This window comes from Psammomys obesus, unplaced genomic scaffold (assembly GCF_907164565.1).
Source record: "Psammomys obesus unplaced genomic scaffold, mPsaObe1.curated_primary_1811, whole genome shotgun sequence".
NCBI lineage: Eukaryota > Metazoa > Chordata > Mammalia > Rodentia > Muridae > Psammomys > Psammomys obesus.
Window position 1 is genome coordinate 22,042,179 of NW_026595981.1, and position 23,940 is coordinate 22,066,118.

Genomic DNA, 23,940 nt, shown 5'->3' on the forward strand with positions numbered 1-23,940 from the left:
CAGCTTGGGTCATAGCTCAGTGGTAGAACATAAGGAAAGTGCAGGGTTTGGTCCCCAAGACAGCAGCAGCAACAATAGCAGTAACAAATTCAACAAACTGTGTTTGAGGCACAATTTGTGTCCACTTATGCTAAGAGACTAGTGAGGGACCGGGCCCCTGCAGTGGGTTGAGAATCTGGAAATCAACATGACTCCTCAGATCCCAGGCTGGAGTCCTGGTTGACAGCGACGGACAAGGAGGGACAAGGAAGTTCTGATCCTCCGCACGCCGCGGTGGATTTAGGCTCAGCCTTCCGAAAGGTAAATTCAGGCCCACCCTCTAATCCTACGAAGGTGCCCTCCCTAGAGAGAAGTCTCCGCAGACTTCTGTAGAGTCAAGGGAACACAAGGTCACCCCTGATTAGGGTAGCCCTGATCCAGTGGCTGCCATCTTTGTTGTTGTTGTTTTTGTTTGTTTGTCTGTTTGTTTTTGACAGGATTTCTCTGTATAACCCTGGCTGTCCTGGAACTCGCTCTATTGGCTGGCCTTGAACTCGGAAATCCACCTGCCTGCTGGGATTAAAGGTGTGAGTCACCACAATGGGCTGCAGTCTTCACCTCTGGAGAGAAAGGGCCAGAGAGAGGAAATGAGGAGACACAGGAAGTCATGAGATCATGGAGGCAGAGACTGGAATGATGTCCATAGGCCAAGGGGGCCAGGGACTGCCAGGAGTCACCAGGAGCTGAGAGGCTGGCAAGACAGGTTCTTCCCAGGGCCTCCAGAGGGAGGGTGAGTTCTGTCTCTAGGTCTGAGAGAGAATAAATGCTTTCTTATGGCAGAAAACGAATTCAGGTGCCCACAGGCACACGCTGCTGTGGCTCCATGGGGACAACCTGGAGTTGTTCTCCTCTCTCTCCCTGTCACTCCCCTGCTGAGGACACTGTGGCACCCAGGTAAAGAGAATGAATGTTAGGCCCCCTACCACAATGTTCAAGGCCCCATGGGGCAGAATCTGGCTTTGCCTGGCCAACATCCACTCCCCTTCCCTCTTTACTAATGGAGCCTTGTAACAAGCAATACAGCAAAACAGAAAGCAAACGACGGGTTGTTGAGGTTCTTATGGAGTCTTTGGGACGAAATCCAGCTTAACCGCTTGCCCCTGTTGCTTTTTCCTTGTCCTTGTCCTGTCAGGCATGCAGATGTGATGGCCGGATCTCCAACATCCACATTGTAGGTTTAAGGGCCAATGCCACATCCTAAGGATGGAGATGTATGGAGCTCGGGACCAGGGCTTTGATGACATATTGGAAAGATGCCCCTTAAGTCTCTGATGCCTGATGGCGGTGGTCTGAATTCTCCCCACCCGTCTCCCACCCCTGTACCTTCCTTTCTCTCCCTGTTTACTGCAATCCTGTCTGTTGGGCTTCCTCTGTCCTGGAAATCATCAGCGCTTGTCTGCCTTGGGGTCTCCCGTCTTTAAAAATCTTTTCCCACGATCCGTTCAAAGGATGGCTCTTCAACCAGGCCTGGTACACATGCCTGGAATCCCAGAACTACAGCCATCCTCGACTACAAGTGAGTCTGAGGTTAGCCTGGGCACTTGAGACCCTGTCTGGGGCGAAGGTAGAGTACTTGACTACTCAGTGAGGGGACGCTCCCTTAAGAGGCCAGCCACACTCTGAGTCTCTCCCTCAAAGATGTCTCACCTAGCTCTTCCAAGTTTTCTTCCATTAAGATTTACTTACTTCTGGGCTGGACAGATGGCCCCGCCGTTAAAGGCTAGGCTCTCAACCAAAAAGATAAGATTTACTTAATTCATGTGTGTGTGTGTGAGTGAGTGTGTGTGTGTGTGTGTGTGTGTGTGTGTGCGCGCGCGCTTTGTTTGCATATATGCCTGTGTACTGCACGTGTGCACGGTGCCTGAAGACATCGAAAGAGGACATCAGATCTGCAGACTATTGTGAGCCATATTGTGGGTGCTGAGAATTGAACCTGGGTCCTCCGGAGACGGGGTCTCCCTATGCAGCTCAGGTTGATCTATGCCTCAGCCTCCTAAATGCTGAAATTACCAGGATAGGGCACAACAGTGGGCTTCCTCTTCCTATGGAGCCTGCAGGGTCCTGCCCTGAGCTCCTCACTGATAGCCTTATCTAGTCCCCATCACTTTTCCACAGTGGGATAAGTTCCCACCCTTTTGCTGGCACGGCAAAAGGCTGGCATGGCAAAAGGCTGGCATTTCACAGGCACCACTGTCAGCCATTCCAGAGGCCCGTTTTGTTTTTTGAGATAGGGTCTTTCTACATAGCCCTGACTGTCCTAGAACTCACGCTGTAGACCAAACTGGCCTCCAACTCACAGAGATCCACCTGCCTCTATCTCTTAAGTGCCGGGACTAAAGGCATGTGTCACCAACCTGTCCTAAAAAGGCATGTGTCACCAACCTGGCCCTCCATCTTCTTTTTTAATATTTATTTAATTTATGCATGAGTGTTCTATCTGCATGTACACCTGCAGGCCAGAAGAGGACATCAGATCCCAGTATAGATGGTTGTGAGCCACCATGTGGTTTCTGGGAATTGAACTCAGGACTTCTAGAAGAGCAGACAGTGCTCTTAACCACTGGGCCAATTCTCCATTTTTCTAAGTAGGGAAACAAAAGCCTCAGATCACAAACCTACTTGAAGCCAAATCAAAGACAGGGAGGAGCTAAGGAAGGTGTGTCAGCAAGTGACTGGGAGGGAAGCAGCAGGGTAGATTCCTCCCCAGAGCTGAGGAGAGCTGCCCACAGCGAATGAGGTGGCACACCTCCTCACTCAGGTTCAGAAAGATAACTTGGCCCCAAGGCCATTGAGGAAGCTTGGAAGGCAGGACCTGGCTTCAGTGGGACTGGGCCACCTGAGGGGTCAGGGCCTAAGGAGTCCCAGCCTCAAGAGGAAGCAAGGAGGGAAGTGAAGCAACCAGGCCCTAGTCTCTCAGCGACACAATTGATTGGGAATGTGCCTCAAGGTCAAGATCAAGTATTTTGCACCTTCGCTGCTGTCTGCATCATAGGTTCTAAGACTGGTGACCTTGACATACAAGAAGGCTGACTTGCATCCTGATTCCTAGATTACAAGATCTTCTCTGATGGGTGTGGTGGTGGACGCTTTAATTCCAGCACTTGGGATGCAGAGGCAGAAAGATCGCTCTGAGCTCAGTTCTCCGCCTGATCTGGGGAACCCCAGATATTCTAAAGAATGTTATATAGCCCTTAGGAAGATTACAAGTCCAACCCTTTCCTGGTAAGAAACCCACTCAGCAACCACCTGGGGAATTCCTGGAAACACCCACCCTATGCTAATTAGATGTCTTGGCTTTCAACCAATGACCTTTAACTGTACCTGCAGTTCTCCTCCCACCTGTAAGATACTGCTTTCCCCCTCTCATGAGAGGGCATATAAATCAAGTATCCCTGGCACTCCCTAGCCCCAGAAAACCAAAGGCATTCAGGCTCAAAACCCCTCCCACTGCCCAAAGGTTTATAAGTGACTGTTTCACAGTAAATAAATGGGACAGCATCATCTATTTCACCAGAACCGGCTGACACTCATCGTTTATCGATGGAACCCCAGGCTTGCTGGCCAGCCACTTTGAGGTTCTGCCATTCGTCGGCATGTCAGCAGACTGATGCTACCATCTTTCCAGTGCTCCTCTGCCCACTGCAGTGCCCGTCTGAAGGAGCAAGTGGCTGGCTGCTCCCTAAGCAGCCATCTTGTTCACACAGACAAAACCAGGCTCCTTCCTCTGCCTCTCTTGGTTTCGGAACCCCGAGTGGGTCTCCCTTACCAAGTGCTCACAAAGCAGCCACTGACTTGGCTCCAGTTAGGCTGGGCCCTTGATGCTGGCTAATTCAGGTTCCAGAGCCCTGAACTCCCTTGACTCTGTGCTTCAAACTTTTCCTCCTGGAGCAAAAACTTCCGGTCTCCTGCTCGAGGGCTGAGCTTCCCCCGAGATTAACCACAAAGCCCAGGCTCCCGCCTGACACAGAACAGCAGGGGTGGGGTGGGAAAGCGAGTCCTAGTTGGTCTCTCTGGTGAGTTAACACAGGACTCACTATTGTGTGTGTTTCTTAGCCAGGATGCACAGGCCAAGGAACTCACACCATCCACAGACCATCACTGCATACAATTGCTGTTTGTTATCCCAGAGGGTGGTCCTAGGTATTGGGACTGGAAACAGTGATGGCTTGACATTACAAGGAGAGTCAGTAAACCTAACGAAGGAGGCAGCATGCGTCACATGCCCACAAAACCCTGGTCAATGATCTTCCTGTGTCACAGGAAATGAAGCCAGTTTAGATTTCTTCTTCTCCTCCTTCTCTTCTTCTTCCTTGGCAGCTTGGCACCTACACCATATGAAAGTGAAGCCACTCTGTACCTTCTGGTACCTCCTCCAGCATCCTCCGTCCCATAGCACCTTGTGGGACATCTCCAGGAATCCTTAGGATTCTGCGGGAGCATCATTTGAAACCGACTATTCCAGGATAAAGTGCTTGGGCTTCCGTGTCAGCCCGATCCAAGTTTAAAACCCAAACAGGATGGTGGTTGGTGCCAAGCGTCACTCTTCTCTCTGGTCACACTCTTCCTTCTTCAGCAACCTCGGATGCCGAAGTCTAGAAAGGATTCCAGGGTACTAAAGCCTTCTCAGCTGGTGCCCACGACAGGTGTCTGCTAAGCGTGAGTTCTTCAGTGATTTTGTTGGACCTTTTCATGAAATGTTTTGACAGCAGCGGCCGTCTCTTCAAACATTCCCCCTCCAGAGGATCCTAATATCCGCATGGCAGAGGCTGTTCTCCCTCAATTGCTCCTGCTGCCCCAAGCCACCTCCAGGCACTTCACTCTGACAGCGGGACCATATTTACCTTGGCTGAGCTTAAGATGATTCTGGAAAAGAAACTCCAGCTGAGCCTTCACAATCAGCCCATCACCTGCTAGCCAACTGGCTGGTACGAATGCTGGGCAAGCAACCAGGGGCACCTACAGGGCTGGCAGGAGAGCGCTGGACTGCCTGGGCTTGTCAAGAGAGCACTTAGGCAGCTGGGGCCAACTGGAGAAGCGCTGCTCAGAAAGGGCCTCCCATGAGGGTTTACAAAACCACCCACCCGGAAGGTGCCTGGATCCCAGAATGCTGCCTAAACTGTTTTAGGAACAGCAACCGCAGACTCAAGTAGGAGCCTATTCAAAATGCAGAGTTCTGCTGGGCATAGTGGCATATGCCTTTAATTCCAGCACTGGGGCGGCAGAGGCAGGCGGATCATTGTGAGTTCAAAGCCAGCCTGGTCTAGGACAGCCAAGGCTACACAGAGAAATCCTGTCAGAAAGGAAGGAAAGAAGGAAGGGAAGGAAGGAAGGAAAAAAGGAAGAAAGAAAGGAAAGAAAAGAAAAGAAAAAGAAAAAGAAATGCAGAGTTCTTGGCCAGGCAAGGTGGCACACACCTTCAATCCCAACACTTGGAAGGCAGAGGCAAGTGGATCTCTGTGAGTTCAAGGCCAGCCTAGTCTACAGAGAAAGTTCCAGGACAGCCAGGGCTACACAGAGAAACACTATCTCAAGCAAGCAAACAAACAAACAAACAAACAAAAAAGGCAAAACAAACAAACTTACCTCTTTTTTTTTTTTAAGATTTATTTATTATGTATACAGTATTCTGCCTGCATGTGTGCCTGCAGGCCAGAAGAGGGCACCAGATCTCATTACAGATGGTTGGGAGCCAACGTGTGGTTGCTGGGACTTGAACTCCAGCCCCCCACTTATCTCTTTAGTGTATGTGCACAGCAGTGTGAAGAGGTCAGAGAACAATGTGCAGGAGTCAGTTCTCTGCTTCCTACGTGGGTCCTGAGGACTGCACTCAGGTCATCAGGTCGGGCAGAGAGTGCCTGTCTTAGTTTGAGTTTCTCTTGCTATGTAAAACACCACGGCCGAAAGCAACTGAGGGAAGACAGGGTTTACTTTATCTTACATGTACAGGTAACAGTTGAGTCCTGGGGAAGTCAGACCAGGAACTCAAGCAGGGCAGGAACCTGGAGGCAGGAACTGAAGCAGAGGTCATGGAGGGCTGCTGCTTACTGGCTTGCTCCCCAGGGCTTGCTGCTTTCTTATCACTTGCTTCCCAAGGTTAGCACTGCCACAGTGAGTTAGGCCGTCCCACATCAGCCAGCAATCAAGAAACGTCTATAGACATACCTATAAGCCAATCTTTCTTTCTTTCTTTCTTTTTCTTTCCTTTTGTCTTTGTTGTTGTTTGTTTGTTTTTTCAAAACAGTGTTTCTCTACGTAGTGTTGGCTGTCATGGACTCACTCTGTAGACCAGGCTGGCCTCCAACTCACAGAGATCCACCTGCCTCTGCCTCCCTGTGTGCTGGGATTAAAAGCGTGCACCACCACCTCCCAGCACAGAGAAACCCTGTCCCAAACAAACAAACCAAAGTGGACAGCTCCTAAGAAAAGACGAACTAAATAAATCAGGATGTGATGGTGAGATTGGCATTTCTTCCCATCAGTTATAAAAGCTTCATGATGGTCCTTACAGAAGAAACCCACACTTTGTTTTGCTTTTGAGACAGGGTCGCACTCTGTATGTGCCTAGGCTGGCTTTCAGCTGCCAGTCATCCTCCTGCCTCAGCCTCCCACGGATTGGGATTCCAAGTGTGACCTACCTGCACCCCACCGTTTTGTTTTGTTTTTTAACTATTTTCTTTTTTACTGGCCGCTTCCTAGCTTCTGAGTTTTATGCTCTCCTACATACCACTGTGGTGAACTCACCACAGCATCTTCCATGCACTAGGTTCCGTGTGACTGTAGGCTACATAATAAGTTCGAACACTGGCTACAGGGTGAGACTCAGCAAGTAAGTAAGCAAGCAGGCAAACACAGGGCTGGGAGATATGCTTGCTTATGAAGGCAAGAGGACTTGAGTTCAAGTCCCAGCAACTACATTATGTAAAAGCAGGGCACGGCCGTGCACGCTGGCAGTCAGTGCCGAGAAGCAGTGGATCCTGCTAGCCTACTCCAAGGACAAGCTCCAGGCTTAGCGAGAGACCGTGCCTTGCTGGCGGACAATCAGCAGCAGCCCTGGCTGAAGGCTGCTTAGGGCAGAGCTCTGAGGTGGACACAGACACCCTGGAGACCCTGGCCGCCCCTCTCACCCTGGCAGGTGCTGGTGAGTGAGCATCGGGTCAACGGAGCAGAGGTCCTTAGAGGCTCCAGAGTCCACCGTGGGATTGGTTCTCCTCTCTAACACCACTGGAGACCTCTAGGGATGGGGAGGCCCCTCCTTCCTTTGCTCCCTCGGACGAGTATCCGCTGTGGACAGGCAATGGGCACAGGTGACGGACAGCGTGGCTCCAAAGTGCCAGAGGGAGGCGAGCAGTGCAAACACATACAGGTACTGCGGGGTGGGCACCAAGCGAAACGAGGCAAAGGAAAAAAGTAAGGCCGTTCCTATCGCAGCTCAGCAGCTGTCAGGAAACAGCCGCATCTAGAGCAGCGAGATGCACCAGGAAGCTCCCTAAGTGTCCCCATGCCTCCAGGGATCAGGACTCAAGTCTCCACTGTCCTATCTATGGCCTCCCGGGCTCCTCCAGGTTCTAGAGGGCCACCTGAAAAGGAAGACAGCCCGCAAGATCCCCAGAGCCCTGGCTCCGGTCCCCAGCTGTCATGGGTTTGCATTAGCCAAGCTGCTTTCCCACCTCCGCCTCCATCCTTGGCAGAGGCTCCCTGCGCCTGACACAGCCCAGCCCACAGCGGTGAGAAGCCTTTCCCTCAGGGGCTGCGGCTGACTCACGGACTTGACTCTCTGTAGCCTAGAGCCCCGTTTTTCCACGTGTCCAGGCAGAGGCGCCTGGGCCGGGGCAGGTGTCACTCCAGCCCACTGAAGATGAGCAATTCTTTCCTGAGGTGGTATCTAACCGCTCTTCCAGACAGACTTCATCCTCCCTTGTCTTAGGCACAGACTAAGAGGAGTCTTCTCCCGACAGGCCTTGTTCTGTAGTGTGGCCTGTCTTTTGAATTAATTAGTTGGGCTGTTTGTTTGTTGAGACAGGGTTTCTCTCTGTAGCCCTGGCTGTCCTGGAACTCACTCTGTAGACCAGGTTGGCCTCAAACTCAGGGATCCACTTGTCTCTGCCTCCCGAGTATGCGCCATCACGCCCAGTTGCAGTGTAGCCTCTTAGTGGGTGGCCGTCAGGGTCAAGGGCGTCATGGAGCCTCCAGCCGGTAAAAGCCGTGCGCCCGAGTATTGCCGCGTGGTGCTTCAAATGCCTGGCACTCTCGTGGTCACCCTGGCCACTGTTACTTACTCACTTGTTTCCGGAAGTTTGAGACAAGATCTAGAATTTACTGTGTAGTCCAGACTGGCTTTGAACTGGGGTAATGCTCCTGCTCCATCTTCCTGAGGGCTGGGATGACGTGTATGAGCTCATACACGTGACAACCAGAATGCCAGGCTTTTGAAGTACCAAAGTCCTGAACTTTGGGCCTCACACCCTAGGCAAATGCTATACCTTTGAGTCATACCCCTGGCTCTCTTTTTACGTTTTCTTTAAAGCAGAGCCTCTCTACTCTGCCCTGGCCGCCCTGTTACTCACTCTGTAGGCCAGGCTGGCCTCAGATTCAGAGATCCGCCTGCCCCTGCCTCCCCGAGTGCTGAGGTTAAAGGTGTGCGCCACCAACACCATCCTATTTATTTTATTTTTTTGACATAGGCTTTTGCTAAATCATCCAGGCTAGCCTGAACATCACTCTGTAACCCACTTAGGCCTCGAATTTGTGCTCTTCCTACCTCAGCCTTCTGAGTAACTGGGCCAGCTCTGGCCACCTTTATAAAACTGGTTGGAGGGACTGGAGATTTGGCTCAGAGGTTAAGGGCACATAGGGTTCTTCCAGAGGACCGGAGTGGGGTTCCCAGCCCCCACAGCCATTGACTCATAACTGCCTGTAACTCCAGTTCCAGGGATCACACCCTCTTCTGGCCTCTGAGGGCACCTGCACAGCTGTCGCATTTACTCACACAGACACACTCACACAGAAATACAAAGTAAGTTAGAACAAATCTCTTAAAAAAATAAAAATTAAAAACGTCAGCTGGTCATGGTGGTACCCACTTTTAATCCCAGCCCTCGGGAGGCAGAGGTAGATGGATCTGCGTGAGTTCGGGCCAGCCTGGTCTACAAAGTGAGTTTAGGGCAGCCAAGGCTACCCAGAGAAACCCTGTCTTGAAAAATCAAAACCAAAAAACAAAAAAGCCCAAAAAAACAAAAACAAAGCAAAACCTAGGGTCATTGTTGTAGCCCACACCTTTAATCCTAGCATTCAGGGGGCAGAGACAGGCAGATCTCTGTGAGTTCGAGGTCAAGCTGGTCTACAAAGAAAGTTGTAGGACAACCAGGATGATGTATAGAAACCCTGTCTCAAAAAACAAGACAAAACTAGACTAAACTAAAACTGCCTAAACATTTTAGATCCCAGAAGCTCTTATACCCACACACCCAGCAGAACCACATAGGGAGATTTGTTATTTATTTTTCTTCACAGGAGCCAAGATGGAAGCCAAGGCCTCACACACTCTAGGCAAATGCTCCCCCACTGAGCTACATCCCAGCTGCAAGGGCAGACTTTTATCTTTGAAATTATTTTCTGTGCACAGGTGCTTTGCCTGTACATATCTGTGTACCACATGTGTGCCTGGTATCCAAGGAGGCCAGAGAGTGTGTCAGATCCCCTGAAACTGGAGTTACAGATGGTTGTGAGTTGCCATGTGGGTCGTTGGAACAGTAGCCGGGGCCTCTGGAAGAGCAGCCATTACTCTAGAGCGTTGATCCATCTCTCCGTCCCCCTAAGAGGATACTTTAAAGAAATGGACCCCCCAGATTTCAGTGCTTCTGAACTAATGTGTCCAGAGTGAAGCCCAAGAATGCGTGTTTGTTTTTAAGCCCTGGTGTTACTGAATCCACCGGGCTCTCTGAATGCCACTGCTCCTTCTAAACGCCCACAGACAATTGCTTCCAGAGGTTTGTGCCTCTGTGGCTATTTCCTGTGATGTCCTTTATGCAGACCGGGACGTGGCCCTTCTGACCATCATGCTGGCCTGGGAGTAAGGATCAGTTATCTAATCCAGAGTTCTAGAAGGCAGGGAGGAATAGGGCAAGCTGACAGGAGTCCCTTTCTTAGGGACATCTCATGCCCTGACTGCCCACGTGACCGTTCTTCCAAGCCTACCCCGCTCCTTGGTTCTGAATGTTCCAGAAAGCAAGACAGAATAGGTAGTGAGTGGGCTGCGCCCTTTGAGTGTTCACCTCAGGGCTGGGATGAGGGCCTGTTGAGGAAGCCATTTACCTCAGGCACAGTGGAAAGGGAAACAAAAAGTTCAGGAGTTGAGCAGAATATCTTAACATGTCATTCTAAAAATGGACATTAGTGCCAAACACTGGTGATATTTTGTTGTTGTTGTTGTTTTGAGACAGGGTTTATCTGAGTAGCTGTCCTGGTCTTATTTTGTAGACCAGACTGGTCTTGAATCCACACAGACCCACCTGCCTCTGCCTCCCTGAGTGCTGGGATCACAGATGTGCGCCACTGTGCCCGGTTCACTGGTCATATTTTGATGAATGAAATCTCAAAATGTTGAATAATGACAAAATCAGTCATGGTTCCAGACCATGTCAGAGACTGGAGTAAAGGAAAACACAGTACCAGAAATGACACAGAGGGTGGAAAACAAACAAACAAACAAAAACCTCAAAGCTTATGAAATACCCTCTTAGCACAACTGACTCCATGATGGAAGTACCATTCGGGCCATAAAATTCAGCATATAGTCAGCACCACCTGCCAAAATGCAAACATAAACCCAGTCCATCAAAGTCCATAGTTCTGGGAAAGTCTCAAAATGTTCTAACCTTGCTTCTTGGTTTCTGTAGTTCAGCTTCTGGCTATCTGGTTTTTTTTTTTTTGTTTTGTTTTGTTTTTTAGATTTTATGTATTTATTTTATGCATATTAGTGCTTTAAGAAGGCAGTAGAGGGTGTAGATGGTTGTGAGCCACCATGTGGTTGCTGGGAATTAAACTCAGGACCTCTGGACAAGCAGACAGTGCTCTTAACCACTGAGCTATTTCTCCAGCCCCTGGCTATCTGTTCTTGATAACTGAAGTATGTCAACCCAGGACAAATTTTTTCTGCCTAAAAGCCCACCTGAGAAAGGCTCAGTACTATACTGGAATCCCAAACACCCAGTGTAGACTCCAGTTGCCTAATAAAGACTGTGTTGGCTTAAAACCATGTCTGATCAGTCTTCAACAGTGTGGTGGCTCCGATTGGAGGCTAGCCTGGCCTACACAGTAAATTCCAGGCCAGCCTGGACAGTCATCTATGATTCCAGAATGCTGGGGTGATGGTGAACACTCTATAAAAGAAGCATATACCTGTGTGGTGGCGGCGTACCCCTGTGATCCCAGCACTTGGGAGGAGAGGCAGGCTGATCTCTGTGAGTTCGTGGCCAGCCTGGTCTACAGAGTGAGTTCCAAGATAGCCAGGGCTGCACAGAGAAACCCTGCCTCAAAACACAAACACAAAAACAAACAAGCAAAAAAAAGAAGTATATATATATATATATATATATATATATATATATATATATATATATATATATGACAAGGTCAGGAATAAGAATGACATTAAAGCTCATTTTTCTTTTTTGAGGTGGGACTTGCTGTGTAGGCCAAGCTGGCCTCAAACTCTCAGCAATCCTTCTGCCTCAGCCTCCATATGGTGGAAGGAGAGAACTGATTGCTGGGATTACAGGTGTGAGCCATGATGCCCTATGTTGCATCGTGGGAAGCAGGGTTACATGTATTCGCTGAGATGTGGGTCTCATCATTCGCTGAGATGTGGTAGCCCAGGCTGGCCTTGACTTCTTGGCCAGGATCCTGCCTCAGCCTTTCAAGTGCTGGGACTAAAGCTGTGAGCGCTATGCTCTGTGGTTACAGCAGGGCCCTTCCCTGTGACATTGGAAGAAAATGGTGAGATGCCTTCAAGCTTTGAAAGGAAAATTGTTTTTAATTTGTAAGTCTACATTCGGTGAAGTCATCGATCAAAGGAGAGGGCAGAATAAACGAATTTTCAGACATGTATGTTCTTAGGAGAGTCTCTCCTGTGAGGTGACCTCTGTCGGGAAACTGCCACAGAATCAAGCAGGAAAGGGAAGACACAGGGTAAAGGGACCAAGGCTCCAACATTCAAGAGAACAAGGAGGTGGATGCAGGCTGGCAGATGTGGTTGGGACAAATGTTTATTTTCATTTGTTGATTGGACATTGAAGACAGGGTCTTACGTAGCCCAGAATGGCGTTGGACTTACTATGTGGTCAAGGATGACCTTGAACTTCTGATCTTCCTACTTCTATCTACAGAGCACTGGGATTCTAAGCATGTACCACTACACCCAGTTTACAAAGTTTTGGGGATCAAACCCACAGCTTAATGAGTGCTAAGTAAGCATTCTAGCAACTGAGCTACAGCCCCGGCTTCCTTGATGACCAACTTGACCACACTGAAAATTATATTTTGAAGCCAAAGGGATGGCATGTGAAAAAGTGTTCCTGGGGTTAGCACAGAAAACAGGCAGGGCGGGGGAGGTAGCAAAGATCCTGAAAAGACAAAAATGAAAACACAGGAAACAGGGCTGGAGAGACAGTGGTTAAGTTTGACCGCCTGGGGCCCATATGGTGGACGGAGAGAACTGACTGCTGAAAATTGTCCTCTGACTTCCACACACATGCAACACAAAAATAAAAAGATACATGTAATTAATAATAAGACATCACCGACGCTTGGATCATGTGATAACGCTAAAAGGAAAGGCACATGAGTTTAAAAAAAAAAAAAAAGATGGAGGAGAACAGTTCTGAGGAGAACGGCAGAGCCAAGTCATCTACCACAACAGACCAGAAGCAGATAATGTCCAAAGCCCACTCATTGCTGGGCGTGGTGGCCCACACCTTTAGGCCCGGCACTTAGGAGGCAGAGGCAGATGGATATCTGTGAGTTCAAGGCCAGCCAAAGCTACATAGGGAGCCCCTGTCTCAAAACCAACTAAACAAACAAAGCTCACTCCTTAAGGTAGCTGAAGAGGCACAGGATTGGAAGACATCAGCCCAGAGGCCTCCTACTGTAGAGAAGGTTCGGGAGGGCAGCCTGGGACTACCGTGTTTACTCTTCTGTGCTTCTGGAACTATTTTTGGTCAATATTGCCCAGCCTGGCCCTGGACTCCAAGATCCTGATGCTTGGCCTCAGCTTCCTGCTCTGCTGGACCCACAGGCACACACAGCCCCACCCCACTACCTCCTGCCACTGCCCGCTGTTTGGAAGTTTCTGGAAGTTCTTCAAGACAGAGAAGAGAAAGAGAGTGATACCTCGGAGCACGAGCTGTTGTTTCTGCTCCTCATTCCGTGGCTTGCCTGCCTCCCCAGCCTCCACCCTTCCCTTTCCACCGAACACACACTCACACTTGCTCGCACTCCTCCCAGACACGAGCCACCCACCCGCCCACCCGCAGTGGCAAACCATGGCACGTGGACATAGTATGAAAAATTGCTCAGCCACAGGTGCAAAAAAACCGCTTTTGACTCACATACGGAGGCAGAGGCCCTTCAGCTCTCAGTGGTCTCCTCCCACACAGGGCTTCCCGCCCCCAGGCCCAGAAACGTCTGCCTCAGGGACACCTGGACTGCTTCCTCCTCCATTCCAACTACCTCAGGATGTCCCTTACCACAGCCTGTCCTTAACCTTTAGGGCCTCACACGGTCCAAAGATGAAGCAGAAATGTGGTGGGGGGGAGCCTTAAATTGGCAGCGGGGGTGTAACTAGGCTACCTTCAGCTATTTCTTCCCTTAGAGTGCAGTGCATCCTGGAGTAGTTTCCTTCACCACTCCAGGTCCTGGTGGAAGCCTACAAAACCCTGAGATGCTTTGATCCTAGGCCTCAGCCCGGAGTCGGCTTGCCTGCAGCCTCTTCCCCGGGAACCCTATCCATTTCCGTCTCCGTATCTGACACGCAGGCAGGCCCCAGCTCCGCTCTCCCTGCACTCACCACCACTCTGGTCCTGTTGTCCGGCAGTGTGTCAATGGCCAGGGTGTCCCCACCCAGGTCCTGGCTTAGCTGGGTCCTGCCTGGCTTCAACATCTGCCCCGGACTCTCTCGGGCTCTCCGACTCCAGCCTTGCCTGGTCCACTTGGCAGTCCATCCTTGGCTTTCGTGGGGATCTGGGAGAAGGAAGGGACAGAACACTGAGTGCCGGCGGTCCCTGGAAAGGAAGTGGGAAGGGGTCCTGCAGCCGCCTCAATGCTACACCCTCATTGTTTCTGGGGACACTTGATGACCTGGACAGCAGGTTCACAACACAGATCGAGAGCCATGTGCGCATGCAATCCTAAAACCCCTCAACCCTCCACAGTGAACAAAGTGTGTCTGGCAGACCAGAATCCAGCTCAGAGGTTAAGGGTGTTGGGGATTGGACTCAGAGCATCACATGTAACAGGCTCATCCACTGGCCTACATGGCCAACCACGTCCTTCTTCCTATCTCTTTGTTTTTCGAATACTCCATACTTCTCACATAAATGGAATCATACAACATATCTCTGGTTATTGGCTTATTTCACTTAGCGCGATGTCTTCAGGGTTCAGACTTGTCCTTTTTGAAGACTGAACGGTATCCCATACCACATTTTGCTTATCTGTTCATCTAACAATAGACACCTGGGTTGTTTCCATGAGTCGGCTACTGTGACTGGTTCTAAGAGGAACAAATGGCATAGGCGCCTCTTTGGGGATCTGTTTCCAATTCTTTGGGTTTTATGCCCAGGAATGGCTCATATAGTAATTCCGTTGCCTGCCATACTGTTTTCCATGTAAAATGGCTAAGCTAGTTTATTGGTTTGTATGTTTTCAATTATTTTATTTTATGTATGTGGGCGTCTTGCCAGCCTAAGTGCCTATGGGACCCAAAAGAGGACATTGGGTATCCTGGAACCGTTCTTGCGGCCATGTGGTTGCTGATAATCAGACCCAGGTCCTCCAGAAGAGCAGCCATTGCCCTCAACCACTGAGCCATCTCTCCAGCCCCCTAGGCCAGTTTTCATTCTCTACGGTGCCCAAGGTTTCCTACTTCTTCACAGTGTCAAGTCTTGTCTTGTTTTTTTTCCAGGGTCTTGGTAGTAGCCATTCTATTCAGTGGACAGGAAACGATGTGTACTTGTGATTTTGATTTGCATTTCTTTTTTTTTTTTTTTTTTTTTTTGTTTTGGCTTGGTTTTTGAGACAGGGTTCCTCTGTGTAGCCCTAGATGGCTTGGACTCACTTTGTAGACCAGGCTGGCCTTGAACTCACAGCGATCCACCTGCCTCTGCCTCTGCTGGGATTAAAAGCATGCACTACCACACCCGGCTCTGATTTGCATTTCTTTAACAATTAGTTGAGGGTGAGTATTGTTTCATGCGATACTGGCTGCTTGTATACTTTCTTTGGGAAAATGTTTAAGTCTCTGGCCCATTTTTAAATCTGGTGGTCTCTGGATCACTGTTCCGTAAGATATTTAAAAGCGTCTTTCTTTCTCTACCCACTAGACCCTGCTTCACCTCACAATCCTCCCTCCCCCACAGGCTTTGACAGCTGAAAAATCCTTCCAGACGTGAACAGAAACCCTCTGGAAATAAATTGTTCTCCTCTGCGCTTTTGGTTTGATTTGTTTGTTTTGAAACAGGATCTCAATACTTAGCCCCAGCTAATGGGAAGTGAGGCTGGCCTTACAGCCCAGAGATCTGCCTGTATCTGCAGCTAAAACTTCAGGCAAATCACTTTCCTTGTGTAACAAAGGGCCCAGAAACCAGCTGGGATGGCAAAGAGATTTCATCTCAGATGCCATCTCTCATTAATTAGCGGCAGCCAGAAGCACTCTAGACAGGAATCCCAAGGCTTCGTTTGTATTTAGCAGAAGAGACTGTCATGATCCATTAGTAATGTCTGCTAGGAGCACAGGATTGGCAAATGGCCACGCAGGGCCGGTCGTTCCAACACGCGAGCTCTCTTGAGCCTGTTAACGGACTCTAAATGATGCTGAAAAGCATCCTCCTCCATTCCAGAGCGTTAGGTCCCCAAAGCTGTGCCCTACGTTGTTATTCTCGTTGTCACACCTGACCTGGATTTATGAAGGACACAGACCACCCCACCCGTGGCCTCCATCAGTCCTAGGTCAGACGCTCCTCTCCACCTCTGACTCCATCCATCTTGCTCACCAAAGCTGGTTGAGTGGTTCTCACTGCCCAAGACCTCCTCCCCGAGGTCGCTGAGTATCCTCTCCCAGGGAGGCTTGAACTCCCCAGGCCTCTCTCCACTCTCCTTAGAGTGCCTGGCAAACAGTAAGTGCTCAATCAGTACATCATTGAAGACGCTACACTAGGGGTTGCTCTCCAGTAGAAGCAAAGACAGGGGTTGAAACAAGGCTTGGCTGGACGAGGCCTGGTGCCTGGCCAGGATGCTGCTGTGGGGCTCTGATTTGTCACTAGACATTTTATCCAATTAAGTCATTCTTGGCTGCTGGTACCTACTGGACTCTTGCCGGGCCCCTCTCACTTCTCTGCCCCTAATCAGAACCAGATGCTGCTGGAGAATATGGGCAGAGGGGCAGTTCTGACCTCTTCCACAAGATATCTACTGAATGGCTGAAAGCCCAGCGCTGGGCGGCCCAGCTGCTGACCCCTCGGTCCCACGCAAGCTCCGGCCCCATCAGCAAGGCCACAGCTGTTTGTGCTGAGCTGGGTGGCCTTCTCCCCAAGTCCTCCTGAAAGTAGCTAGGACTGGAAAGGCACACATGCGGGCCAAGCGGAAGGCCTGATGTGTGGACGGGCAGGAAGTACCAAGCCTGCACTGACTATGCAGAGGGATGTCAGATGGGGTGTAGGAGGCCCATAGGATGGCAGGGGGAAACACCTGGGCTTTCCGTTCCAGCCCACCACCCCCAAGCTGGGACCTGGCAGTTTTCCTCTTTAAGCTGCAGCTTGCCTGTGTGACAACCGTACCAATGGCAGGCTGCCCTGAGAATTGAGTTAAAAACAGAAATGAGGTTCCAAGCAGCCAGGGGCAGGGCCATGGGTTCCACGCAGGATGATAGAGGAAGAGCAGAGGAGACTACGAGGGGCCGGCGGTCCTCAAAAGTGTCTCTCCAGCTCCAGCATGTCCGTGCCTCTAGCCCCTCCCAGTCGGCTGGGCCAAGATGCCACCTCTTAGTCCATGCCAGGAGCCAGTGCAGCTGCTAGTCACACAGGTGCAGGACCCGATGCCTGGGCACACAGCCTCGAAGCCTAATGGAAGCCAGAGCCTAACAGGTTCACTTCGGTGACATGCCTGGACACCGCAGGATGCTTTTGGCTGAGATTCGGCCTCTCAGTTCCCGTTCCAACGTTTGCTTCCAGAACAGGGGCTGAACTCCGTCACTGGGGGCTCTAAGTGCTACATCATGTAATGGATGGTGTGATGGCAATGGCTGAGAGACTGCCAGCCACTCTCAGCAGGCACTCGTCTTTCATCCCCATGTCAGTCAGCTCCAGGAGATAGGCACTAGCTTTAAATCCATCTCATAAATGGGGGAAAATGAGGCACAAAGATGCTAAATAATCTGCCCCCAGGTCACCCCCTCAGTCCAGGGCAGGATTTGAACTCAGGCAGGCTGGCCCTGGTCTGGTCAGAACCATAGAGCACAGTGCAGTAAAGCCAAGCATAGTTGCTCATGCCCTTAAACCCAGTACTCAGGAGGCAGAGGCAGGCAGATCTCTGTGAGTTCAAGGCCAGCCTGGTCTACAGAGCAAGTTTTGGGTCAGCCAGGACTGTATACTATGGGGGAGTGCAAAGGTCATGCTCTCATCCCCTGGCACAGTCAGCCCTGCTGCAGTGTGCTAGGGCTGAGAAGGAGCCAGGTTACACCAGCCAGGGTCTGACCCAACCCACCTTCAATCCCATCTGCCACTCAAGCTAGTCCTTCCAGCCATACCGCCACCACTGTGCAGGCTGCTGATGTTCTCTCTGGATGTGCATTTCAGGTTCCACTCTGTGTGCCCCAGGGCCAGTTGCCCACACACTCTGGGTAGGGCAAGCCATCTTGAAGCTCCACTTGATTCCATCTCTCAGGCATTCCTCCTCCATCTCTCAGGCATCCCTCTCCCCACACTCCTCCAGCTGGTCCCAGAGCTCTTGTGACCAGACTTCTGCTTTCTCTTGCATCCCTCCAGGCCCTTTAGGCCCCAGCCCTGCCATCCAGCCACCAGAGAGATTCACAAAGTTTCATACACCAAGACCACCCTACTCCTAAACAGCCGTTCCCTGGGATGAGCCCTTACTCATCCTTCAAGTCTGACAAGACACCATTGCTTCCTGGAATCTCCCTGATGCCTCTCTCCCCCTCACCCAGATGCCAGGGCTACCCAAGCTGGCCTCCTGGACCATCCTGCCCTTCGGTGCCTGTGCTCTGGCTTCAATACTCCAGTGCTACATAAACATGGCATGATGGTGTTATGCCTGTAATCCCTGTATTGTGGGGTGAAGGCTGGAAAATCAAAACTTCACGGTCATCCTCAGTTGCAAAGTGAGTTCAAAGCCAGCCTGGGCTATATGACATCAGGTTTCAAAGTCCTACTCTTTGTTTCACACATGGTCACACAAGGTCCTCCCCCGGCTTAACAAGTCCCACCTACTTTTTATAAAGCCCCTCTTGCAGAGACCCCTGGAACTCACTCTGTAGACCAGGCTGGCCTTGAACTCACAGAGATCCACCTGACTCTGCCTCCCTAGTGATGGGATTAAAGACGTGGGCCACCGAGCCCGGCGGTTTTGTTTTGTTTTGTTTTGTTTTGAAGTGGATCTCAGGTAACAGGCCAGCTTCGAGCTCACTATGTATCCAAGGACGATGTTGGACTTCTAATCCTTCCTCCTCCAGGTGGCCTTGCTCTCATCGTGTCCCGCCATGCCCAGCTTGGAGGGCATTTGTTTGTTAAGCAGGGGTGGTGAGGGGTGGCGGACTGCTCCGTGGCAGGCGGGGTGTGAGCCTGAACCTAAGCATGCTAGACTTCTCCCCGAAGGCACAGCCCAGTGAATCAGGGCAGAGTATGGTTGCTGCCGGTGCCTCCCAGCAAAGTAGGTCTCTCTGAAGAGGGGGCACGAGAGCTGATGGGAGGCAGTAGTGATGCCAGCAGCCATTGTGAGGAGGCTGAAATTTAGTCGCAATGTATTAGTTTATTGGGGGGTGGGGGAGGAGGGCTGGTGGGCAGGGAGGAAGCTGGGAGCAGATCATAACTGCACAGGTTGTGTATGAGACATCTGTTCAGCCCCCTCCTCTAGAGACAGGCAAGCCTGGCCCGGAGAATAGGGAGCTGTCCGGGCTCCTTGTGAGTTTGGAAATGGCTGCCTGCAAGAGTCTCCCTTCTGTGTGTGTCCTGGGGGGGGCTCTGGTTCCCCTGAAACCAGACCCTCAGTGTCCTCCCCCTGTGCCCCAGGCCATTTTCCTGTCTGCCCGTCTTCTGGTTTCCCTCTGGTGTCCTTGTCGCTAGACTCCTACTTCAGGTCACTGATGACTCCTGTTCCCATTCTAAGGATGGATGTGGGGACAAGGCTCTAGAGATGGAGGGACCTTGCTGCTTGCCAGACCTGCCAGCCCTGACAGGGACCTGGCTACCTCAGCTGGGGCTGGGCCTCCTTGGTCCCCTCCATGTTGCTCTTGCTGGCCACGGCAGCTCTATCGCAAAGATCAGGCAGCCAGACTCCATGAGGGGACCTCTCCCAGCCTTCCCCACTGGCACAGATCCTCAGATGGTCTCTCCGAACCACCACCACCACCACCACCAAACCCAGCAGAACCTCGGGTCTAATCTCAACCTCACTCACTGCGGGTGGTCCTCATCATCCAGATGACTCTCAAAAACAGAGGAAGCAGAACAGTCTGTCCTGACACAGATGCCACACCTCCCAGGGCCCCCGTGCAGCCATCTTCCTTTCCTCAACCTTCTCCATGGCCCAAATCCCTCATCGACCCAGCTGAATCTCAGTTCAGAGAACACACCCGGGCTAAGGCCGAAAAGAACTCAGAGATCAGCCCACCCAGCTCCTTCCTATTTACAATTTTAAAACAAATTATCCGTTGCCTGTACATGTTTGAAAAGATCTTTCATAATCCTACTCCCCAAAGCTGAAGATCTTGCCAATAACCTCATTTTCTAAATCAAGAAATGTGCCCAGAGAAGGTAAGTAACTTGCCCAAGGTCACTCAGCAAGTGAGACAGCAAAACTAGAAGCCAAGTGTCCAGCCACCCTCTGTGGGGGCCTCCCTGGACACTGATGCCTTCGCATCAGTCTCTAGACAAGTGACTTCCCTGCCCTCTGCCCCCATCCATACCCACCTCATCCCAACCCGGGTTCATCTCAACTACATACAGTGACCATTCAAGTCAAGAACACAGTCAGGGTCAACGCTGACACAACCTCCGCCAGCAGCGCCAAGAACTACCCCTTCCCTGACCCCAAGCAAGGGGCTCCCAATTCTCTTTCAAGGAGCTCGAAAATCACCTTTATTCCCAGCCCCAGAGGAAGTCTGGTTGCCGAGCCTAAGTTAAATATTGAGAAACGACCTTTCTTGACAACAGGAGGGATTCAAGGCACATCTCCGACAGGCTCTCCGAGTGGAAGGGGATGGCTCGAGAAGCTGGTCGAGGGGAAAGAGGAGGGTGCAGAATGGAAGCTCTTCCCCCACCCCACCCACCTCCTCCTCAAGCGCAGCCGGAGCAACTGAGAGCCACACGGAACCAAACAGGAGGGAAGAAAACCCTTGACCCTGGGAGACCCGGGAGCAGCTTTTTCCTGGGATCCCTGCCTCTCCGCCAGTACGCAACTAGGTGGGGGAAGCAAGTTAGACGGCCACGCTGGTGCCAGGATGTCCCCATTCTCCGGAGGCTCCCACGCAGTCCGAGACCAACTCGGACCCAGCCTATTGCAGCGGAGGGAGGCGGCAGGGGAAAAGCAGGAAAGGGCAAACGCCCCTCTGGAACGACCGCGGGGGTCCCCACGACTATTCTGGGGACCCCGAGCTGGGTCCCTCCACGTCCTTACGACGGAAGCCGGGGGTGCGCACCCTCCGTGCGCACCGGAAAGTAGAGCCCCCGTCCCCTTGTCCCCCGCTTTCCTGAGGTCCCGCCGGAGGGGCTGCACCTGCCCTGGTCCTACCTGCGGACGTTGCGGGACCGAGCGCGCGCGCGGCCCCGCGGAGCAGCAGCAGCTGCAGCAGGCAGAGCTGAGCCCGCATGGTGGGCGCGGACGGGCTCCCGGTCCGCCCGGCGGCGGCGGCGGCGGCGGCGGCGGCTGGCTGGAGAGGGAACGGCCCCCTCGGCTGGACGGACTGGGAGCCGGAGCGGAGCGGGCACGGCGAGCAGAGCGCGGCGCTGCGGCCTCAGGGAGCGCGGGCGGGAGGGCCCGGAGGGCGGGGCGCGGCGCCGGGGTCCCCGCCTCCCGGAGCTCCGCGCTGCGCCCCGGGGGATCCAGGACGGCGCATCTCTGGTCACCGAAAGAACCCCGCTGCCCCAGAAGCCCAGAGAAAAGGCCGAGGTGCACGGCCCTAGGAAGCGCCCCTTACTTGGGCCTTTGGCTCCTGCCACCCATCTCCTGGGCGCGCGACTTTCTGAGCTGGTCCTTGGACTTCTGCGGCCCAGACACAGACAGGCACCACGAATCTCCCGCAACCTAGCCCCCCACCCCCACCCCCCAGCTTCTGCCCCAGCAGCAGGCGCGAATCGCATCGCCTGCTTCACAGCCCTTCACCGTCTTCAGTGTCTTCAGCTGTCCTCCGACCCCCCACAGCACAGCAAACACGTAGGTGCTGAAGTCTGGCACATCCCCACTCTGAAACAGCGCGGGCGCCCCCTCCCCAGAAAGGCCAGGCTCAATCAGAGCCAGAGCCAGAAGTGAGGCCCACTGCCACCACGCTCTACCGGGCTCTGGGAATAAGACACTTATTTTATTTTTTATTTTTTTCCTTTTCCTTCCAGGATAGAATAAAAATACCCGCAGTTTAGGAGATTTGATAGACGGCATGGAATCAGGTCAAGGCGCCTGTGACCTATTTCGTGGGAAGGAGGGGGACTGGGGCCTAGAGAGTGGAGAGGGCTGAGGGGCTTCCTCCGCGCTGGGGACCTGGTGAGTACAGCAGGAAAGGGTACATAGGTCGCTTCCTGGGGCATATCCCGAGAAGGAGGGAGCTGGTGGGGACAGGAGCGGTACAGCGTGTGCTTCAGCCAACGGGTGGCCTGGCGCTGAGCTCAAAGGGATTCTCATCTCTCAGAATCCCAATTTCCCATAGCTAAATCCTCACCTCGCAGAATCGCAGTCCTGCTCTCCTCCGGGTCCAAGAGCCTAGAAGGAGGTTGATGGCCTCCCCCAGGCCTCAACCCTTTATGTAATACTATGGGCCAAAGCAAGCCTCAGAACTGAAGGGTTGTGGTGGTTGTTTCCAGACAGGGACTCACGCTGTGGACCAGGCTGAGCCTCGAACTCACGACAACTCTAACTGTTTCCGCCTCCTGACGGGATTCCAGGCCTGAGCCCACCAAACCCAGCCGGCCAGTAAAGGTCTAAAAAGCCTAACCTGCGGGGTGGGAGTGGAGGGGGGGGGGGAGCTGTCTTTTTCAGCTGTGGCCTCCTAGCGCCACCCAGTGGACGCGGGACGAGCCACCGGGCTGGAGTTTTGCTGCTCTGTCCGCGCAGGCGCCGCGGAGGGCCTTCATAGTGTCCCAAGACGGACGGCCAGCTTCAATTCTGCTGACTTCGTGCACGGCCAGCGTTGGTGCCCGCGCTGCCTCTTATAGGGTGCTTTGGTGGGGCTTGGCTTTCAGGCAGAAGCGGATGGCGTGCGCAGGTTTCCAAACGCGAGCCTCCGGGGCTCCAGCTTGCCACTGGCGCGCTGCTCCGAGCACACCTCGCTAGCCCCGCCCCAGGGTCTGTCACCGGGTCAGAGACGACGCCAGGAATCCTCAGGTCTAGCAGGGACCCAAGGGCTGATTCTGGTCACATTCTTAGAGGCACTGGCTTAGGAATTCCTGGTTCCCTAACGCCGCGATCGCTTCCCGAGTGTACGGGAGTTGGCGACGAAAACCGTACTACAGAAACGAGTGGAGCTTTAAGGAGGCCATTTAAACAAAATTGTGTAAAAGTAAGGCAGGGGGCACCCGGATTTGAACCGGGGACCTCTTGATCTGCAGTCAAATGCTCTACCACTGAGCTATACCCCCTCTGCCGGCAGCTTCGCGCCAGTAACCACTTACTGCTATCCTGGCGCAGGCGCAATAAAGTGTCTCTAAAAATGAGCTTGGACTTGGGTTTGAACCTTTCAAAGAAATACAGGGACCCGAGGTGCCGCCATACTCGCTGGAGAACAATAGGGTTTTCCTGACGCTCCGAGATTCCTTCTGATGGTACAAGAAAACGTCACCAGAAAGATAGCGGCGACCCCTCGGTGCTCGCGTGCTCCTCTGGGAGGGATCCCACTCTGCAGCCCGCTACTTCCCCCGACCCTCTGCCTCCAAACCCGGCCCCAACCCTAGACACTCAGTTTTCCCAAGGAGACAGCCCACCCGACCGCGCCAGCCTAGCCTAGGGGTATCCTACGGTTGATCAGCACACGCCAACAAAATGCTGGACCAAGCCGCCGGTGACAAAACGCAGACGGCCCTTGTGAAGCCGTGAGGGGGCACCCGGATTTGAACCGGGGACCTCTTGATCTGCAGTCAAATGCTCTACCACTGAGCTATACCCCCAGCACGCTCAGCTGTTTTCCTCAGGATGGATTTCTATGGATTCGATTTCTATGGCCCATCTATGGTCCTACTGTGTGATACCATT

The 23,940-nt window shown here is 52.3% G+C and overlaps 1 protein-coding gene and 2 non-coding genes across 3 annotated transcripts in view; all 3 read right to left on the minus strand.

The window, feature by feature from the left end:
* Positions 1-21,353, minus strand: part of Plxdc1 (plexin domain containing 1) — a 52,604-nt gene extending 31,251 nt beyond the window's left edge. Inside the window, exons 1-2 of the mRNA XM_055620061.1 lie at positions 21,274-21,353; positions 14,102-14,274 (exon numbers count right to left, since the gene is read on the minus strand). Of these exons, the coding sequence (XP_055476036.1) occupies positions 14,102-14,274; positions 21,274-21,352 (252 nt within the window). The 5' untranslated portion in view covers position 21,353. The remainder of the gene's footprint in view (positions 1-14,101; positions 14,275-21,273) is intronic.
* Positions 21,354-23,258: 1,905 nt separating this feature from the next.
* Positions 23,259-23,330, minus strand: Trnac-gca (transfer RNA cysteine (anticodon GCA)). Its single transcript has one exon. It is a non-coding gene; the product is annotated as a tRNA-Cys (tRNA).
* Positions 23,331-23,783: 453 nt separating this feature from the next.
* On the minus strand, positions 23,784-23,855 carry Trnac-gca (transfer RNA cysteine (anticodon GCA)). Its single transcript has one exon. It is a non-coding gene; the product is annotated as a tRNA-Cys (tRNA).
* Between the last annotated feature and the right edge of the window lie 85 nt (positions 23,856-23,940).